Source organism: Trichogramma pretiosum, unplaced genomic scaffold (assembly GCF_000599845.2).
Source record: "Trichogramma pretiosum strain Unisexual culture from Peru unplaced genomic scaffold, Tpre_2.0 scaffold2, whole genome shotgun sequence".
NCBI classification, from domain to species: domain Eukaryota; kingdom Metazoa; phylum Arthropoda; class Insecta; order Hymenoptera; family Trichogrammatidae; genus Trichogramma; species Trichogramma pretiosum.
In genome coordinates, this window is record NW_019641687.1 from 4,873,180 (window position 1) to 4,890,345 (window position 17,166).

A 17,166-nucleotide genomic window follows, 5' to 3' on the forward strand; every position below is an offset into this window, starting at 1 on the left:
TTTCGAGGAGTATATAAAAAAAAACAACTGCGCTGCCACCGGCCGTGCAGCTGGGATTAAAGTCCACGCATCGGCGAGCGCGTGTTTACGTTTCGGCTTCTCAAATTGTTTTTTCAAATTTAATTATCCTCGAAATGTAGGGCCACCGACTGCTGGAGCTAGACTTCATATTTTTTTGTTACTGCAGCGAAACGAAAATAGTCATCGCAGCCAGGCCAGGCCTGCTTTCTTTGCATACGCGAGGATTCTCAAAAAAACGTCTCACTCGCTCGGATATCTATATTATCCTCGTGAGAAGATTGGTCGGGGCCTCGCGTCCTTGGGGTTGGAGCTTCGCTCGCGCGAATCGGCACACGTTCGGCGCGAAGTCAAACTAATCACTGGCTTTTTGCGGGCGCGCGCGCGCCTGCGCCAAGATGAGGCGCATTTCTATAACGCTTAAATACCCCATTCAGCTCTGGCCCTGCGCGCGCGCAAAAAAACGCGGCGGCCCAATCGATTCCGAGAAGAACAAAAGTTTCGCCCCCTTACGACGTGTGCGTTCTTACATATAGTTAAAGAATAAAAGTGAAAAAAGAAAGAAACCCAAGGAAAAGAAAAACAGAAAAGAGGCGCGCAGAGAGCGAGCTCTATGGGCAAAAAAAGGTTCGCGAAAGTGTTGTTGCGCGCATTACGCTCGATTGAACGTTTCGATGAAACGCGCCTAGTGTTCCCGCGGAGATTTGTTTAATATAATTTAGAGGCTCAGCAGGTTAGTGGTGTAGGTCCTGCGCTGGTCCTCGCAGCCAATACCTTCTCTTCCTTCTTCGGCGCGCGCAAACACACACACACACACACACACACACACACACACACACACACACACACGGGGGATTAGCTCATCATCGGGCCAAGTTCTCGTCAACGAGGATTAGTGTAATTTTTGAGGAGCTACGCTCTTTTACGGATCTGTGTCAACACTCGTTTATTACCGAGAGCGAATTCATGAAAAAAAAGAGGCAGCAGCACAGCGATCTACGTGTGCGCCGTATAGTTCCACACAGAGAGAGAAAGAGCAACAATTCATTTTCTGCCCGATTCTATTCTTTTCACGCGGTTCTGTTGAAATCGGATATAGGTGTATGGTTGTGTATATTTAAAGGCGATCGCCCCCGACGAGAGCTTTGACAATGATGAGAATCATTCGCCAAATTGTGTATATTATATTATGGGGATAAAGGCCGATACTGCTCGCGGTGTGAGTTCCGACTTGAACGTTAACGCACGCACGCATACCGATGTACTCGAGCTAACGTCCTTTTCAACGTCTGTATACCAAATGCGCACCCCCAAGTACGAAACTACGGAACCAGAATAACATACGCCCCGAGTGTGCTTGATTTCCAACACATCCGAAAATATGCTGCCGTATAGTGTACTGTGGTGGTGCGCGCGTTGCATCTCGGAAGAAGAAAAGGGAGAAAAAAAAGAAGAAGAAGAAGACGCAAAAGAACAAACGCAGCAGCCTCGTAAGTACGGTGTAATATGCAGCTACGTTACATAGGTAGTCGGCATGTTTACAGGCTCTCGTCGACATTGTCCGGCCTCATTGTCCCTTTTTTTTACGCGCGCACCTACACAATGCACGACGCAGGCCTCTCACTTTCCGCGCGCAGCAACATACATATACAGCCAGTACGTACACGGCACGTCCCTGTGAACTTTGCGGAGGAGGAAGAGAAGAAAAGTAAGAGAAATACCCAAATTCCATACGCTACAAATCAAGTCATTCATATTAAATGACACTACTGAGCGAGTCGACGACGAGTCTATTAAAATTGATACTCTTTTGCAGAGCATCCGTTTTTTCTTCGTTCTTTCTCTTTTTTTTTCGCTGCGGCTGCGCTAAGTTTTTTTTTTTTTTTTTTTTTTTTTAAAGAAACATAAACGCGGCGTGCGCCATCGCTTCTTTTTATCCTCGATCGAACACCTACGTTGGGGGTGTGAAGCCGAGTTGCCGACGCCGCCGTGTGCGAGTCAGGGCCTGCTTCGTACCTGCGCGCGAATATATAAAACCGAGGCGAGCGCCGGAACGACATCAAAGCTTTCGAGAACTACTGAGAGGATAATTATTGTTTCTCGATTATCGGCTGCATTTAGAAGCCGCAGAGGTGAGTCAAAAATATACGTGAAGTTCCGAGCGTCGATTCGCACATGGCGCTCCGCGCGAGAGGGCCACTTCTTCAACTTTTTGTCAGCTTTCTTACAAATATATTAAAAGTCGATGCTTCAATTTAAGAGGCTATTCAGCTGCCAATTAAGCTGAACAATTATTTCACGGGCCTCAATTTTCACGGCTCCGTGGGCTTTTTTGCGACCCGCAGGCAGCTTTTTGCTATTTGGAAATTAACACTTGCCCCCGAACGCGCGGCAAAACTTACGAGCGCGTATACATATACCGAGGCAAAAAAAATGGTTTATTAACGCAGCGAAAAATACCACACACGCGTGCGATCCTGCCTGCGCACGCCGGCGATATAATTTCTGCGAATAAGACATCGGACTTGCTCGATGATCTATGTAAGGCTCGAATACATTTTAATGCGCGCGAGCGCGGCAAATTGGTCGACAAAAACCGATGCTGCTGCGTTCCTCTGCACAAGCGAACTCGCCGCACTCGGACTTGTTTTTCAAAGCCTAGACTCTCGTAGATGACTACCACTTCTTTTTGGCATTTATTCGACATTTTTTCGCATGACACATCGAATAATCCTGGAGAAAATGAACTCTCGTGATTCACCAAAGGGTGTATCATGCACAAAAGTTAGCATGTTTTATTTAAAATTAGAAGAAAAAAAATGCTAGCTCGAATCATGTCCAAATTTTGACGATGAGGAATCGAGTGCAGGCGGTAAGTAATCCATCGACGATACTTTTTCGGAGCAGCTTACACCCAAACGAAATTAAAACGTAGTTCCTGGTCGCAAAAATGTGAGTCCTACGGTAAGGCATTCCAATTTTACATTAAACCTACTTCTAGCCTCGAACTCCGGACATGTTAAAAAGGCTTGCGTGCAGAATGACGATAACCAAAAAGAGTCTTTATTTGTGGAAGAATACAAGCATGTTTTCGTTTATATTCAAATATCACTTAATTTGTTCAATATTACCTTGTATGGACACGTAAAAATTGGTAATATCAAACAATTATTATGTATAAATCGCGGTGAAAACTACTTTAAAACATAACATTGGAAAATATTTACAATCAAGAATTGACAATTTTATTAATTACTTAACAGAACTTGAGCTTTTTAATATTACTGGTTGACCCGTCATTATAAAAGTCGTAATATTATTGTAAATTCGATTTACTCAAACTTATGTAGGAAGAAATGCAATAAATTTGAAATGTAGTTTTTTTATGTTTATAAAGAAAGACAAGAAATTTTATGAAGATATCATTACAGTTTATTGTGAAATAAATCTTGAATTATTGTAACGCGTAAGCTGGTTTGAATAATAACATAGCTAACCATTTGCTTTCAGATACATTAAATCTGAATTGGGAGTCAGTTTGATCCCATCAGGTCTGAGTTGAGGTCATTTGATGGAAAATTCGTGAAAAAATCCACTATTTGTAACCCAAGAATATGTAGAAAAGGCATATTCATAGCCGTGGCGTGAAGTATTATTGCACACGATCTCCACCATTACAGGTAATAAACAAAGTACGTCCCCTCCAAAGACTGTTATATGTAGTTTTCCTACAGATTCAGTGGTGGATTTCCGTGTAGTTTTAACAAAATACGAGTGTCTCTTTATTAACTAACACAGTAACTGACCGTTTAGGAAAATATGTTTACAAAAATTAAAAATTCATTCGAATGGGCCTTATTCCATTGCTTACCAAAAGGTGTATCTTAATTTACATATCCTATTTATACATAATAAGCAAAAAATCCAGATGAGATAATTTACTAATTTAAAATGGTCAATCGCTTGTAGTACAATGCGTACGGCAGTCGACGATGGTGGGGGAAAGTATCGTCAAGAAGTTATCACAATAGGCACAGTGAATAGCCGCTACAGTTGGTAACAAAGAGCCTAGAGATAGTATTCCTACTATACCGTAAGCAAGTGTTTACGAATTGGAGATTGCAGTGTTAGGCTTATATAACCTCGAATATTTTCTTAGTGTATACCGTAAAAATTCACAGTGATTGCTTATAATCAATCGAGTGATGGAAAGCTTCAGAGATTTAATTAGGTATACGATTTTTTGTACATGATATGATAAGTTTTTAAACGATCGCTTGTTGTAACTAGATTATTTTTCAGAGTGAAAAAAGAACCAAATGAAATTTTGCCAGATGTAGACGACGATTATAATTTCAATTCGATGGATTCTTACCAAGTCAAAAACTTTGAAGCACCTCCAGTCTTCAAAACATCAGTGAGCTTAATAATTTGAATTATGTTTTAATTTTACACTATTATAACCCAATTTCAATTTTAGGAAAATCAAATGAACGAAAATATTGCTTTACAAAAAAAGTTGGATGCAAAAATATCTATAGAATTTGAGTGCAAAGATGTTAAAGTTGAACCGACGCCTCAATCGACAGCTATCTGCAAATCTGAGCTTCAAAATTTTCAACCTATTATAGTTAAAATGGAAAACGAAAATCAGATCAATGACGTGAATGAAAATATATTCATTGATTTGGAATGCAAAAATGTGAAATTTGAACAAAAAACCATCCACAAAACTGAATATCAGTGTAATCTACCTATTGTGAAAGTAGAAAATCAATTTCAGATGAATCTGGATCGAAAAACTTATCTGGGTGAGGCTAATCTAGAAACACATATCAATCCAACAAGTAAAAGAATTAGAACTCATGAATGTGAAATTTGCCATAAATCATTTGATTATCCAAGCTACCTCAAACGGCATGTTAATGCAGTACATAATCGAAACAAACCCTTTGAGTGTTACATTTGTCACAAATCATTTGGACTAAAACAGAATCTCCAATCTCACATTAATATAGTACATAATCGGATAAAACCCTTCAATTGTGAGATTTGCCACAAAGCATTTGGATACCAGCAAGTACTCGATAATCACATTAGTACAGTACATGATCGGAGCAAACCCTTCGAATGTGATATCTGTCACAAATCATTTGGGCGAAAAAGTTACCTCAATCTTCACATCAATACAGTACATAATAGTAGCAAACCATTTGAATGTGATATTTGCCACAAATCATTTGGACAAAACACTAACCTTAAAATTCACAAGAATGCAGTACATAATCGGAGCAAACCCTTCCAATGTGAGATTTGTCACAATACATATGGCCGCAAAGATATCCTCAATTCCCACATAAAAACAGTTCATAATCGAATGAAACCCTTCGAATGTGATATTTGTCACAAATCATTTGGACAAAAAACTAACCTCAAAATTCACATCAATACAGTACATAATAGTAGAAAACCTTTCGAATGTGATATTTGTCACAAATCATTTGGGCGAAAAAGTTACCTCAATCTTCACATCAATAAGGTACATAATAATAGCAAACCATTTGAATGTGATATTTGCCACAAATCATTTGGATATAAAAGTAACCTGAAAAAACACATCAATACAGTACATAATCGTAGCAAGCCTATCTAGTGTGAGATTCGTCACAAATCATTTGGATATAATCATTTTCTCATAAGCCATATGAATGAAGTGCACTATATGTAAAACGATTCATTTCCTATCAAAAAACATCAACAGAACGAATTATGGGCGCTGTGTACGCTAGTCTGTATACTATTATTATTGACGCATATAATATGTTTTACACGCAGCTGTCTCTCACTACGTTGTATTCACTTATGTTGAGAATAATAAATCTTTTTACATCTAGTGTATATGATCTTGTTGCAAGGTTTTCAAGTGTGAAATTTGCTGCAGATCTTTTACAATAAAAAGTTATCTCAAGGTTCACATAATGACGGTACATAAGCGGAACAAACGCTGAGAGCATGAAATTTGGTCCTAAAACGTTTGAACACAATGAAGATATTTAATTTCACATAAGTATGCAATGTAATTTTTAAAAATCTTTTCCATAAATTACCTTGAATTTTGTGAAGAAAAATAAAGTATTTCAAAATTTTATTTATTTTTTGTTAAACCTTCTACTCTACCTTTAAGCTCACTCGTTTTTCACAAATTTATTTCTCTATCTAACGCCAGTAAAAACGTTTCACTTTAATTTATTTCCAAAGAGTTTTTATCAGTAGCATTACAATTATTTGTTCAAAATATAAAGAATTTGATGCAGAAAGGTCTCTCGCTCAAGAATGATTTTGTCCATTGGCCACAAACGAGTGCAATTCAAGAATTCCCTTGAACTCATCAATTTTCACCGTCGCAATGATTTGTTGAAGCGAACATCTAGAAACCGTGTATGCGCAAAGAAGCTGCGATCGTATAACCGAGCAAGAGAAGAAGAAAAATTAATGTTTTCAATTCACAGTAGAGCCTTCTCCCCCCGCATAATGAGGCTCGAATAGGATCGTCACGAAACGAGCCATCAATTAGGACTTTATACGCGAGCTCGTCGTGTGTTACTAATATTAATCGATATCATTTGGTCGGATGCGCGGTATATCATGCGCGCTTATACGATATAATTTTACGCCCGTGGAAGTCTCGCTCGAGAAAGAGCTCGCGCGAATCGACTCGTGCCACCTGTTCGTTCAGGAATCTCTCATCAATTTAAAAGTCTTCTGCACTCCAAGAGTTACAGGTATACGTATATACCCGCTTCTACACATATACATGCATAATATATATTATACGCGCGTTGGGTTAATGCGAATTTAATACCGAACGAGAAAATTCAAACTCGCGCGAGTCTCGAGACTCTCGCGCACGGCGTGGAATGCTTAAAGCTCCTGCGCGCATACAAACGTACTGCGCCTTGAATTTTTCTACAACCTTTTCCCTCAATTTTTTTCTCCAACTTATCGTTGTCCGATATGTCTTTTGTGTACTGTACACATACCCACACGTAAGTACAGTGGGATAAATTCCTGGAGACTTTGCCTAATTGATTGTTGGCGTTATATTGTAAAGAGAGACGCTCGCTGCGGCTCTTAATAGCCTCATGCCATCCATTGAACTTGTCGCTCATTGATTTTAATATATATAATAAACTCGATTCTATAGATTTGGCTCGTATAACGGCAATCCTTTCACGAGCTGACACGAGGATCATTGTGCGTGTGACTTTTGAAAAGTTATTAATCAAGGCGAGATAAAAAAAAGAAGGAGAAAGAAAAAATCACTCCTACGGCACAATGAGGCCTATTTGTAAGTGTTGAATTATGATATGGTTTTTGAAAACAGATCCACTTCTGATTTTTAGTTCAACAAACCTAACAATGGACATAGAGAAGCAATTATGTACTGTAAAGAAAATACCAGCGACGATTAGACACTCCTTCCGTATGAAAAAAAGGCTGGCGCCAAAAGGCCGTATTATATACACTCGACAGGTACGTAATTGTTTGGTAAAGCATACATTATGCATAATTACCAAAAATGCTTGGCACATAAACATACGTATGGCAAAGAGACCATTTATTTACAAGTCAATTTGCTCGTCTCGGAAAAAAAGGACGATAACGATTAGATACATTAACAAATGGAGCTGGTTACAAGGTGTCAGCCACGGCTACGTAGATCACGATGTCACCGCAAGGACGTCGTGCCTGCCTGCCTGCCTGCCCGCGCGTATAAGCGTAAAATACACGAAGGCCTTTGGGCTTCGGAGCTCTCGTAATTGCCTTCGATTAATTAGACATCGCGTATACACATACGCACACGCGCATAAGTTTTTCGCCGCCGAGCGCGACGTGTATCGCATATAATGCTCGGGCGTAATTACCAAAGGGCAATCGAGCCTCGAGTCGCGAGCCGAGGCATTTATATACATTATACATGTATACGTACCTCGGTGCCTATCGGTCGAAACGGCATCTCTTTATCGATCACGATCATCTACTTTTCTCTCTCTCTCTCGCATTTTTCATTATTGCTTTATTTTTCTTAGAGCCGTGCGTGAGGTATATTCAGACCTTCGTACATGCATCATATACGTTTAGATACACTGTATTATACATCGAGACTGGCGCGAGCTGTGTGCATCTCGTCAATTACGTCTTCATCGTGCATATACGTACCGAAGCTCGCGATCGCAGGAGAAAATATACAGCTCGTTGTGATTCAGCTTGCAGCGCGAGACGTCCGTCCTGCGCGAACTTTGCTTTTAATCGAACTCGCTGATACGTGTGCTCGCCACGCGTTGACTCGTTCTTGGAACTTTTCTGCCCGCGTCCAATATAATCCTGCTTGCGCGCGCGACGCGCAGAGTCATAAAAAATAATTCAGTACCACGCGCGTCGATTAAAAGCTCTGGGTGCGCGACGCGACGCTTAATGCGCGTGCATTACTCATCATCGGTCGCGCGCGAGCTCGAGTTTGTTTACACCGATTCCGAGAAATTAAACGTTATATACACGGGGTATAATGTGTGCGTGTGTGTCTCTCTCTCGAGAGAGGCACATTTAGCACCTCTGTGGACTGTGTGTACGTCCGCCCGCCCGTGCGAGGCGACGTTCGCGATTGCACAACATCGGAGTCGAGACCAGCCTATATAACGCTGTATATATAATAATATGACTGATGGACGAAAAATGGGCCCCGCGCTAAATAGCCCAAATAAGCATGAGAAGAAACTAAATCTCACTTCGTCATTAATAATGCAGTCAAAAAGTTAACAGCGCACAATGGGCTGCTGCGCGCTTTTGCGCGTCCGTCCGTGTTGCTCGAGCGCTCGATTATAATATGAATCAAAACAGACGTTGTAAAAAAGAAAAGAGACGAAAAAAAGAACTTGGCTCTTTCGCGCGCGCGCGAGAAGCCATACCTTTCATCGTTTTTTATACATTATTATGTATACGCGTCCGAGTAGCTGCGATACAAACGCACACACACGCACACGCACGAGCGGCCACAATGTATAACATAATGGCCAAAGGAATCAATCAAAATATCAGCTAGCTTCCGTAACTCTCTCGGCTTCGAGTCGACGCTCGTATATATATAGTAGTAGTAGTAGTAAAGTCCGCGCGGCGGACAAAAAGCGAATATCATCTCTCACCTCATAAACGTACCGTATAGAGATTATAAAAGCCATAACGCGCGGGTCGACTATTTCCGGCGAGTTGATCGTGTTGCGCGATTATAAACACACATATTATACACCTGAGACCCTGCCTGGTGGTACGTCAGTCCCGTGTCAATGTGTGTATATGTGCCTGCGTGCGTATATTACGTTCACGTGTGTCGCGTTCCCACGAGCGGCGGCGGCAGCGGCGAGTTGTGAAATTTTTCGCTGATATCATTGCCGATCTTTTTTCGCGCGCCAGCGGCAAGTGCGAAAACGATCGCGTTTATGCGCCATATAACTCGAATGAGTAACGAGATCGAAATTTTCTGTCGCGCGCGCGCACGATACGTGTGTGGCAAAATTGCAAGCGATGGAGCTTTTTCGACCTCGACTCGTCTCGATTATATGTATATCATGCAGACTGCCCTGCGTGCGTGGAGGAGAGCAAACGACGAAATAAACGAGCGATAGTGGGATCGCGAGGCTGCACGCTATTAGGCGATAAAAATTTGCAAATTAAATACGAATTATTACCGGCAGTGATTCCATAAGGGCTAAAGATGGAGCGAATCGCGAAGAAGCGAGAGAGAGAGAGAACGAGAGAGGGAGGTAGAGAGTGATCTGGACAATCCAGCTGTGCTCGCGAGCTCGAGCCGCAGAGCGAGGAGAAGAACCGGATCGGTTAATTAGCAGAACTTCGATCGACGCCGCACACATACAAGCGCGCACAAAAGTGTAGTCGAGCTCCAAAGAGCATCACTGAAAAGCCTCTTAGATATTGCACGCGTGTGATCATCTTTACGACCTATGTGTTCTGCTGCTGCTGCTGATGCTATTCGTCGAGTGCTGCTGCTGCTGCTGATGTACCTCTCCTCGCGAAGCGTCGAGTGTGTAACACTTTAGAAAAAATCCCTCGGTATCTCGGTCTATACATATACGCAGGCGAGCGCACAGACTCGTGCTGCTGCTGCCGCGGGATGGATTTTATTGCCCCTACCGAGAAATACGCTCTTGACACATGGTAATTGAGTTTTTAGGAGCGCCGCTGCTGCCATTGCTGCTGTGCGGTCGCCTGTAAGCTTTTGCACACACACACACACGACCACGGGCGCACGCTCGCAGCTGAGATGACGAAATTATACTCGAGCGAGGATCGCGCGATCGTACGCGGCTTCGTTATTAATTAGCAAAAGCAGCTCGATATACCTACGATACGTACGCGTCTCGAGCTTTTCTGCAATCATTATGAGCTCGAGCTAATAAGCTCCAGCTTCTCTCCGACTCTTCAGCTGCGCGGAGAGAGAGAGAAAATTTCGGTGAAAATGACGTTATTTCTTTAGCGCGTATACATCGTTATGATCGAGGACTACCCGTATGCACAAAGTTCGCGTGGCAATTCGTTATACACATGCATACAACCATGGCTCGGTGAAATTCCCTGCCCTCATCGCTCATTACCCCCGTCGCTCGATCGCATTTATACATTATGTATACCTTCTGTGTACACGTGTAAAGAATCTTACGCCAAAACTCCACTTCACTCCGCGCTATACGGTGCGTGCGTATATACGTTTCTGCGCTCCGATCGCGAGTTACAATTGATGATGGTGCAAGGACGTGCCCTGCCGAGCGCTAATGAATCGATCGTGGGTGGCATTACCGATCGCTCGAGCTTAAGAGAGAGAGAGAGTCCACAGCCCAGAGAGAAAGAGATACGGATTGCAGGGTCGCAATAAAAAAAAAGAGGGAGAAAAATAAAGACAACGTATATATACGTACGTGCAGGCTAATCCGTTAACGGGGATTAACGGGATCGATATCCCTCGGCAGCGCATCCACGCGTATGCGTCGTCTCTACGTTTATATTTCAGTTCGATATGATGTGTATACGAGTGCCACGCGAGGCCGAGGCTAAAAAGTTCGGATGATCGGATTGTGTGTGTGTGCTATATAGGTACGAGCTCGAGGCACAATGAAGACGTATCGACGCTTAGCGCTCGTAAACGTGGCGCACGTCGTCGTCGTCGTTGCAGCAGCAGCGAAAAGAAAACTTAATCCGAGTAAGTGAGCTCGATATGCGCGCCTATACGCCTTGAGACATAATTAAATCGAACCTTTGTATACTGTGTACGTATTATGTACTATAATATGCGAGACAGAAATGACCGCACGACGTACGTATACGTAAGGTCGGGTACTGATCAGTTTAGATCCAAGTCATCCGTTTGGCCAATTTTTCGAGTAAAATAATTCCATCTCCACAGGATCGACCATTCTCAACAAGGTCACTAGTGGTTTTTTTTTTTTGTAACAGTTCAATCCCGATTGTATAAGCGCCACGAAACAAAACGCAACGCAACGAGGCAACGGCGAACAACACCAGCGATCGACGATATATATATAAAAAAAAAAAAAAGAACCAAAAGCGATCTCTAGACCTATGGGCTGCATATTATGTACCACGAGAGCCATGATTTTTCAATCTGTCCGATGATTTGCAGAAATGTACAAACCCATCGTTTATTAAGACCGGAAGATGAGTGCGAGTAAAAAAAGAAGGTAATAAAGACGTAAGCTCGCGAGCCGATCGACACGGCTGCGCGAATTTCCTCCTTTTTTACTTTTGCTTTGCTTTACTCAAGGCACAGCTCTATACACATAAATAGGCATAAAAAAGTGCGTCGATCATCGCGTCGTCGTGTATAGACTCCGAGTATATAGGTATACCTATAATATGTATTAAGGGCGTCGTGGTCGCACGTGAGCTCCGCTGCTGCTGCTGCTGCTTGGCAACCTTTTGGCCGCGACGGCGGCCGCACAAGATGGCGTGAAAAATCAGAAATACTGCTCGTCGCCTATGAAATGCACCCAATATAAGCGATCGTCTCGGCATTATACGCCTGCGCTCCCATGTAATATTGTAATGTAAGCTCGAGCTAGTGGTGTAAGCGTGGAGAAATACACATACACACACATACAGAGAGAAACGAGTATATAGTGACCACCCGCGCACACGCGTGCTCGTATAAGCTATTGACCTCTCCTTCACTCTTTCTTGTTCTCCGCGCGCTGTAGCACACGAGCAGCAGCAGCGCACATCATATAAATCATTTGGCGAAGCTGCAGCGCCCACCGCCACCACCACGTTCCTTTTTTTTTCTCTCTTTCTCTCTCTCTCCTGCGCACACGTATATATTGGTAATTACGCAAAGTTAGATACGGTAAATGAAAAAAAAAAGAGCAGAGCTCGAGCTTGCAGCTTTGCGTCAAGTTGTGAGCCCAGTTGAAATTCCAGATACGCTCGATTGGAAACGCGCCGTAAATCAAAATAATCGAGCCGATTTTACGATTCGATCGAACGCATAGTATGTGTGTGTATGTGAGTGTGTATACTAACGTATAGAGAGCTCGCGACTCTTGGAGCTTTTTAAATCCGCTTAATTGACCAGCTCATCACGCGATCATTTATATTAACACATAATACATCTAAGCGCGTCACAATAGGACAGACGCAGACCAACAGTCGTCGCGTTGTTTTTATTTATATATTATATCGTAACTTCGCTGTGAGTGTCGAGGCCACTAATAACTGGAAATCTGATTTATAAGTCGAGGCGCGTGACAATTCGCTCATCATCATTTTCCTATTTACAGCTGAGGGTATGTCGCGCAGCAGTCCGTTAGTGGTGCGACTGTCATCGCTCGCGCACGGAAAACTAGCCGCGCGCTTTCTTAATATTGATAGATTAGGTATACGCGCCGGGCAAGAGTAATCTCGTTTCTTTCTCTCTCTCTCTCTCTCTCTCTCTCTCGTTCTCAACTCTTCCGAGTGTAAAGTTCCTGGGCCTTTTTATGGCCCAGAGGTAAAAAATAATTAGCGATTTCTCGCCACCCGTTTGCGACGTCCGTCTCTTGTATATACGCGATAATTATCCGCTTCATGACGCTTTAACGCGCGCGTGCAACCCACTACTACCCGCATCAGCTTCTCTTTTCTGGCCTCTTCTCTCACTTTTTTTTCTCTCTCTCTTTCATTCTTTTTTTTTTAATAATAATTACGTACGATCGATTTACCTACCGCCGAGATGCGCAAAATTATTAGTTTGAAAAATGCGCTCGAAATGCGCGCGCGTATACGGTAATACAATATTATATATCTTACTATATATATATAGACGATAAAGTTCCCCTCCTCCGAGATCCCCTCCTCCAGGCTCCCCTCAAAATAACGTAAAATTGTGTCATTTTTCACGGTATTTTGAGGGTTCCCCTCCTCCAGGCTCCCCTCCTAAAATGCCCCCCCTCCCTCCCCTCCTCCAGGCTCCCCTCCTCCAACGTCCCCTGCTCTGACATGGTATTGTTAATAACATTGACAAATTTCTAAAAAAAATTGGAATTCGTTTATTAAAAATGAAGTAAAAGAATAGGCAAAACTATGGGTTTGAGTTTTACACTACTGTACAGAATATCGTTTCCACATTACCTATGAACAGTATTAGTTCTTGCATATTTTACATTATTGTTACTTCCTATTAATGTACATGATTGCAATTTGAAATGAAATACATTTTATTTTTTAATAATAAAAAGGGTTTGTCTAATAATTTTATAGTTTAAGGTTTTCGGCTCTTAATGTTTTTAGTCTGTAGTTACCACGAAAATGGACATTTAACACAAAATCGACAACAAAAAACTTTTTTAAAAGGCTATATTTAGATATTAGTATTGTGATGTTTTTGTCGTATATATGGACTATTCCACAACAGGTGTTGCAGGCCCAAAAAATGAAGTTGAAACTAACCATTTATCTTCAAGATCACAATGTAAAATGAAAATCCTGAGCTCCCTAGGTCCAACCCTCATTTATCTACAGGAGCTCAAAGTTGGACTTTTATGTTTTGAGGATATTCTGCTTGTTACTCTGCTTTTCTAGGGTGCATATGAAAAAATTTCTAAACTATATTTTTTCATATAAAATTTGATGTAGAATTCAAATCTGTACTCAAATAAGACATTCATAATCTCAAAACCCCTTAAAATTGAAAAAATAGTGTAAAAAACCATGAAAGTCAAAAAAAAAATGTTCGTATGCCTCAAATTGGTCAATATTATAATATGTTCATCTTTACACCAAAATACAACTTCTGATAAAGTTTAGTATCTGAGTCACCATGATAGACAATTTGGTAGCTAAAAAACATGGTTTTTTCCTCATTTTTCATGGTTTTTGGCCCTTTGCAAGCTACTAAATGATCTGTAATGGTGACTCAATCACCAAACTTTATCAGAAGTTGTATTTTGGTGTATCGATGAACATATTACAAATTAGGCCAATTTGAGGTATACAAGCATGTTTATCTTTTTACTTTCATAGTTTTTTAAACTCTTTTTTTCAATTATAAGAGATTTTGAGATTAGGAATGTCTTATTTGAGTACAGATTAGAATTCTACATGAAAGTTTATATGAAAAAACATGGTTTGGAAATTTTTTCATATGCACCCTAGAAAAGCAGAGTAACAAGCAGAATATCCTCAAAACATAAAAGTCCAACTTTGAGCTCCTGTAGATAAATGAGGGTTGGACCTAGGGAGCTCAGGATTTTCATTTTACATTGTGATCTTGAAGATAAATGGTTAGTTTCAACTTCATTTTTTGGGCCTGCAACACCTGTTGTGGAATAGCCCATTTGTATATTGTTTCCACACCACTTCTTCCATTCCTTCCCTTTTTAAATTATATGACACTTACAACGTGAATTATACTGATGAGTTCTGATTTTCACATTTCTATATAGCGTGTTGTTATGGGAATTACAGGATAGTAAAAAATATTTAGAAAATAATATAGATCCATCTTTAATAACAAACGAAATTTTTAATACTCCTCTTCGCATACTATCAAAAGTCCGAACCAAGCGTATAATTACTCTTCTCCTAGAAAATAGAGCTGACATACACTTATATAATAAAAATGGAATAATACATATCTCATAATTTATGAATTTTACGACCCTTTTGCTCTTTTGAATATTTTTTTTTTTTTTTTTTTTTTTTTTTACAAGTCCGTACGCATTGCCACGAAAAAAATCAAAAGAAAAAAGGCCAAAGAAAGGCATCATCGTACACGATGATGACTCTCTTCGGCCTTGAAAGCTCTTCTTCTTTTCTTCTTCTTCTCTCTCGCTGCACGACGCGACCACGACGACGNAAAATATTTTTTTTGGTAGATTTTGGGTTAAATGTCCATTTTTGTGGTAAATAGGGACTAAAAATATTAAGAGCAGAAATCCTTAAACTATAAAATTATTAAAGACAAACCCTTTTCCTCATTAAAAAATAAAATGTATATCACCCTAACGGGGGGGTTGGCGAGCGGAGCGAGCAGGGGGGCGCAGCCCCCCTAGTATATATATATATAAGAAATTTATATTTTTCGGTGCAGCAGCTCGGAGCGTCGTACTCTGCTGTATATATATAATACAGAGGCAATACGGCTACGGCTTCGAAGAAAACGATCTCGGCTCGAGCTCGGCAGACGCGACGATGAGTGATCATTATTCGATGGACGTGTGTGCGAGTTTCCCACTCCCGAGGTGTGTAATACCTTAATTACCGGCTTCATTATACGAAATCGATGATTTCTCATTCCTCGGACACAGCTGTATGCGTGTCTCGTATACACACACACGTTACACAGACGCACATACATATAGACGTGCGTAAAGTTAAAGCTCGCAAGCGCGATCATTGACACAATTTTTTGCCGAGACGCTAAAATTTTGCGATCGGCGAAAAAAAAGTAGTATACAAACATACGTTGCGACGTTTCGAGGCATACGCGTTTTTTTTCCTCGTTTTGCGCAAAGGACATGAGTCACTGACATTTTTTTTTTCGTTTAAATAGGCACAATGCACAGAGTCCTCGACTCTTAAACGCACGACAATGAGAGACATTTTATAAGTTCTCGGAAAAGTGGGCGAGGAAAAAAGGAAAACGAGCCGGCTTACATTCACCAGCAAGATCGGCTACACTGAAATGTGTACTTGTACACATATAGAGAGGGAGATGCTGTACGTTCTCTACGGTGGCCCATTGATCTCCGTGCAAAAGGCATATATAGCTAGGCGCGCGCATTTACGTGATACATCTCGAAAATTAACTGAATATTGATGACAGCGATGCCATTGTCCGCCGAGGCCAAGAGTGAATTGGCGGCCCCGTAGTGCGGACTTTGGAACGTTTATATCAAAAAGTATACCAATGCTCTGTATTACGGGCATAAATCCTCTTTTTCCCCACAATTGCAGAGCCGAAGGAATACATTTATGTACAGCTACAGACGCACGAGGATAATCCTTCTAGGCTACTTTTCAAATCCAATAAATATTTTGCGCTTCATCGAGTCGGGGGTTGCTACGCGCGCATAGTACTTAGCCGTGCCATTATCCATTGGAGCGAGGCAGCATCAGTCACATAAATGGCATCGAGCGAGCGACTGCCGAAAAACGAGAGAAAGAGAACATCTCCATGATGATGTATAATACGCGCTTCGTGCGGCCAGTAGTCGCGCACGCAGAGACATAAAGACGCGCACGCAAAGAAAAGTCGAGCGAATGAAAGGTATAAAGGCACATAATGCAAAGTCGGCCTACCACAAGCCATTAGAATACAAGCGCGGCGACGGCCCCCCGAATGTATTTACCTATACACACACTTTTCCGCGCGCGTTTCCTGCAATGGTCCTGCGCGTCCAACGAAATACGTTTGAATTTGTCATAGATCGAGGCCAGGTGGGTAAGAGAGGCGCAGCCTGTGTGATATATTTATATATTTGTACATTATTTTATAAGTGTAACGCGCAGTAGCGTTTGGAGGGCAAGAATTTTTACTCGCACGCGCGCCACCCGAGCTTTACGACATGTGCTCCGCTTACTAGC

At 41.6% G+C, this 17,166-nt stretch overlaps 1 protein-coding gene across 2 annotated transcripts; it reads left to right on the forward strand.

Moving 5' to 3' along the window:
• Positions 1-4,099: 4,099 nt before the first annotated feature.
• LOC106658863 lies at positions 4,100-6,048 on the forward strand. Of its 2 annotated transcripts, none has more exons than XM_014381004.2 (4): positions 4,100-4,249; positions 4,321-4,435; positions 4,499-4,829; positions 5,913-6,048. In XM_014381004.2, exons 1-4 carry the CDS (start codon positions 4,224-4,226, stop codon positions 5,945-5,947), a joined length of 507 nt encoding a protein of 168 aa, XP_014236490.1. In that variant the 5' UTR covers positions 4,100-4,223; the 3' UTR covers positions 5,948-6,048. The 2 variants fall into 2 exon arrangements, with proteins under 2 accessions (XP_014236490.1, XP_014236491.1); XM_014381005.2 differs by having other exon boundaries at positions 5,934-6,048.
• The last annotated feature ends 11,118 nt before the right edge of the window (positions 6,049-17,166 follow it).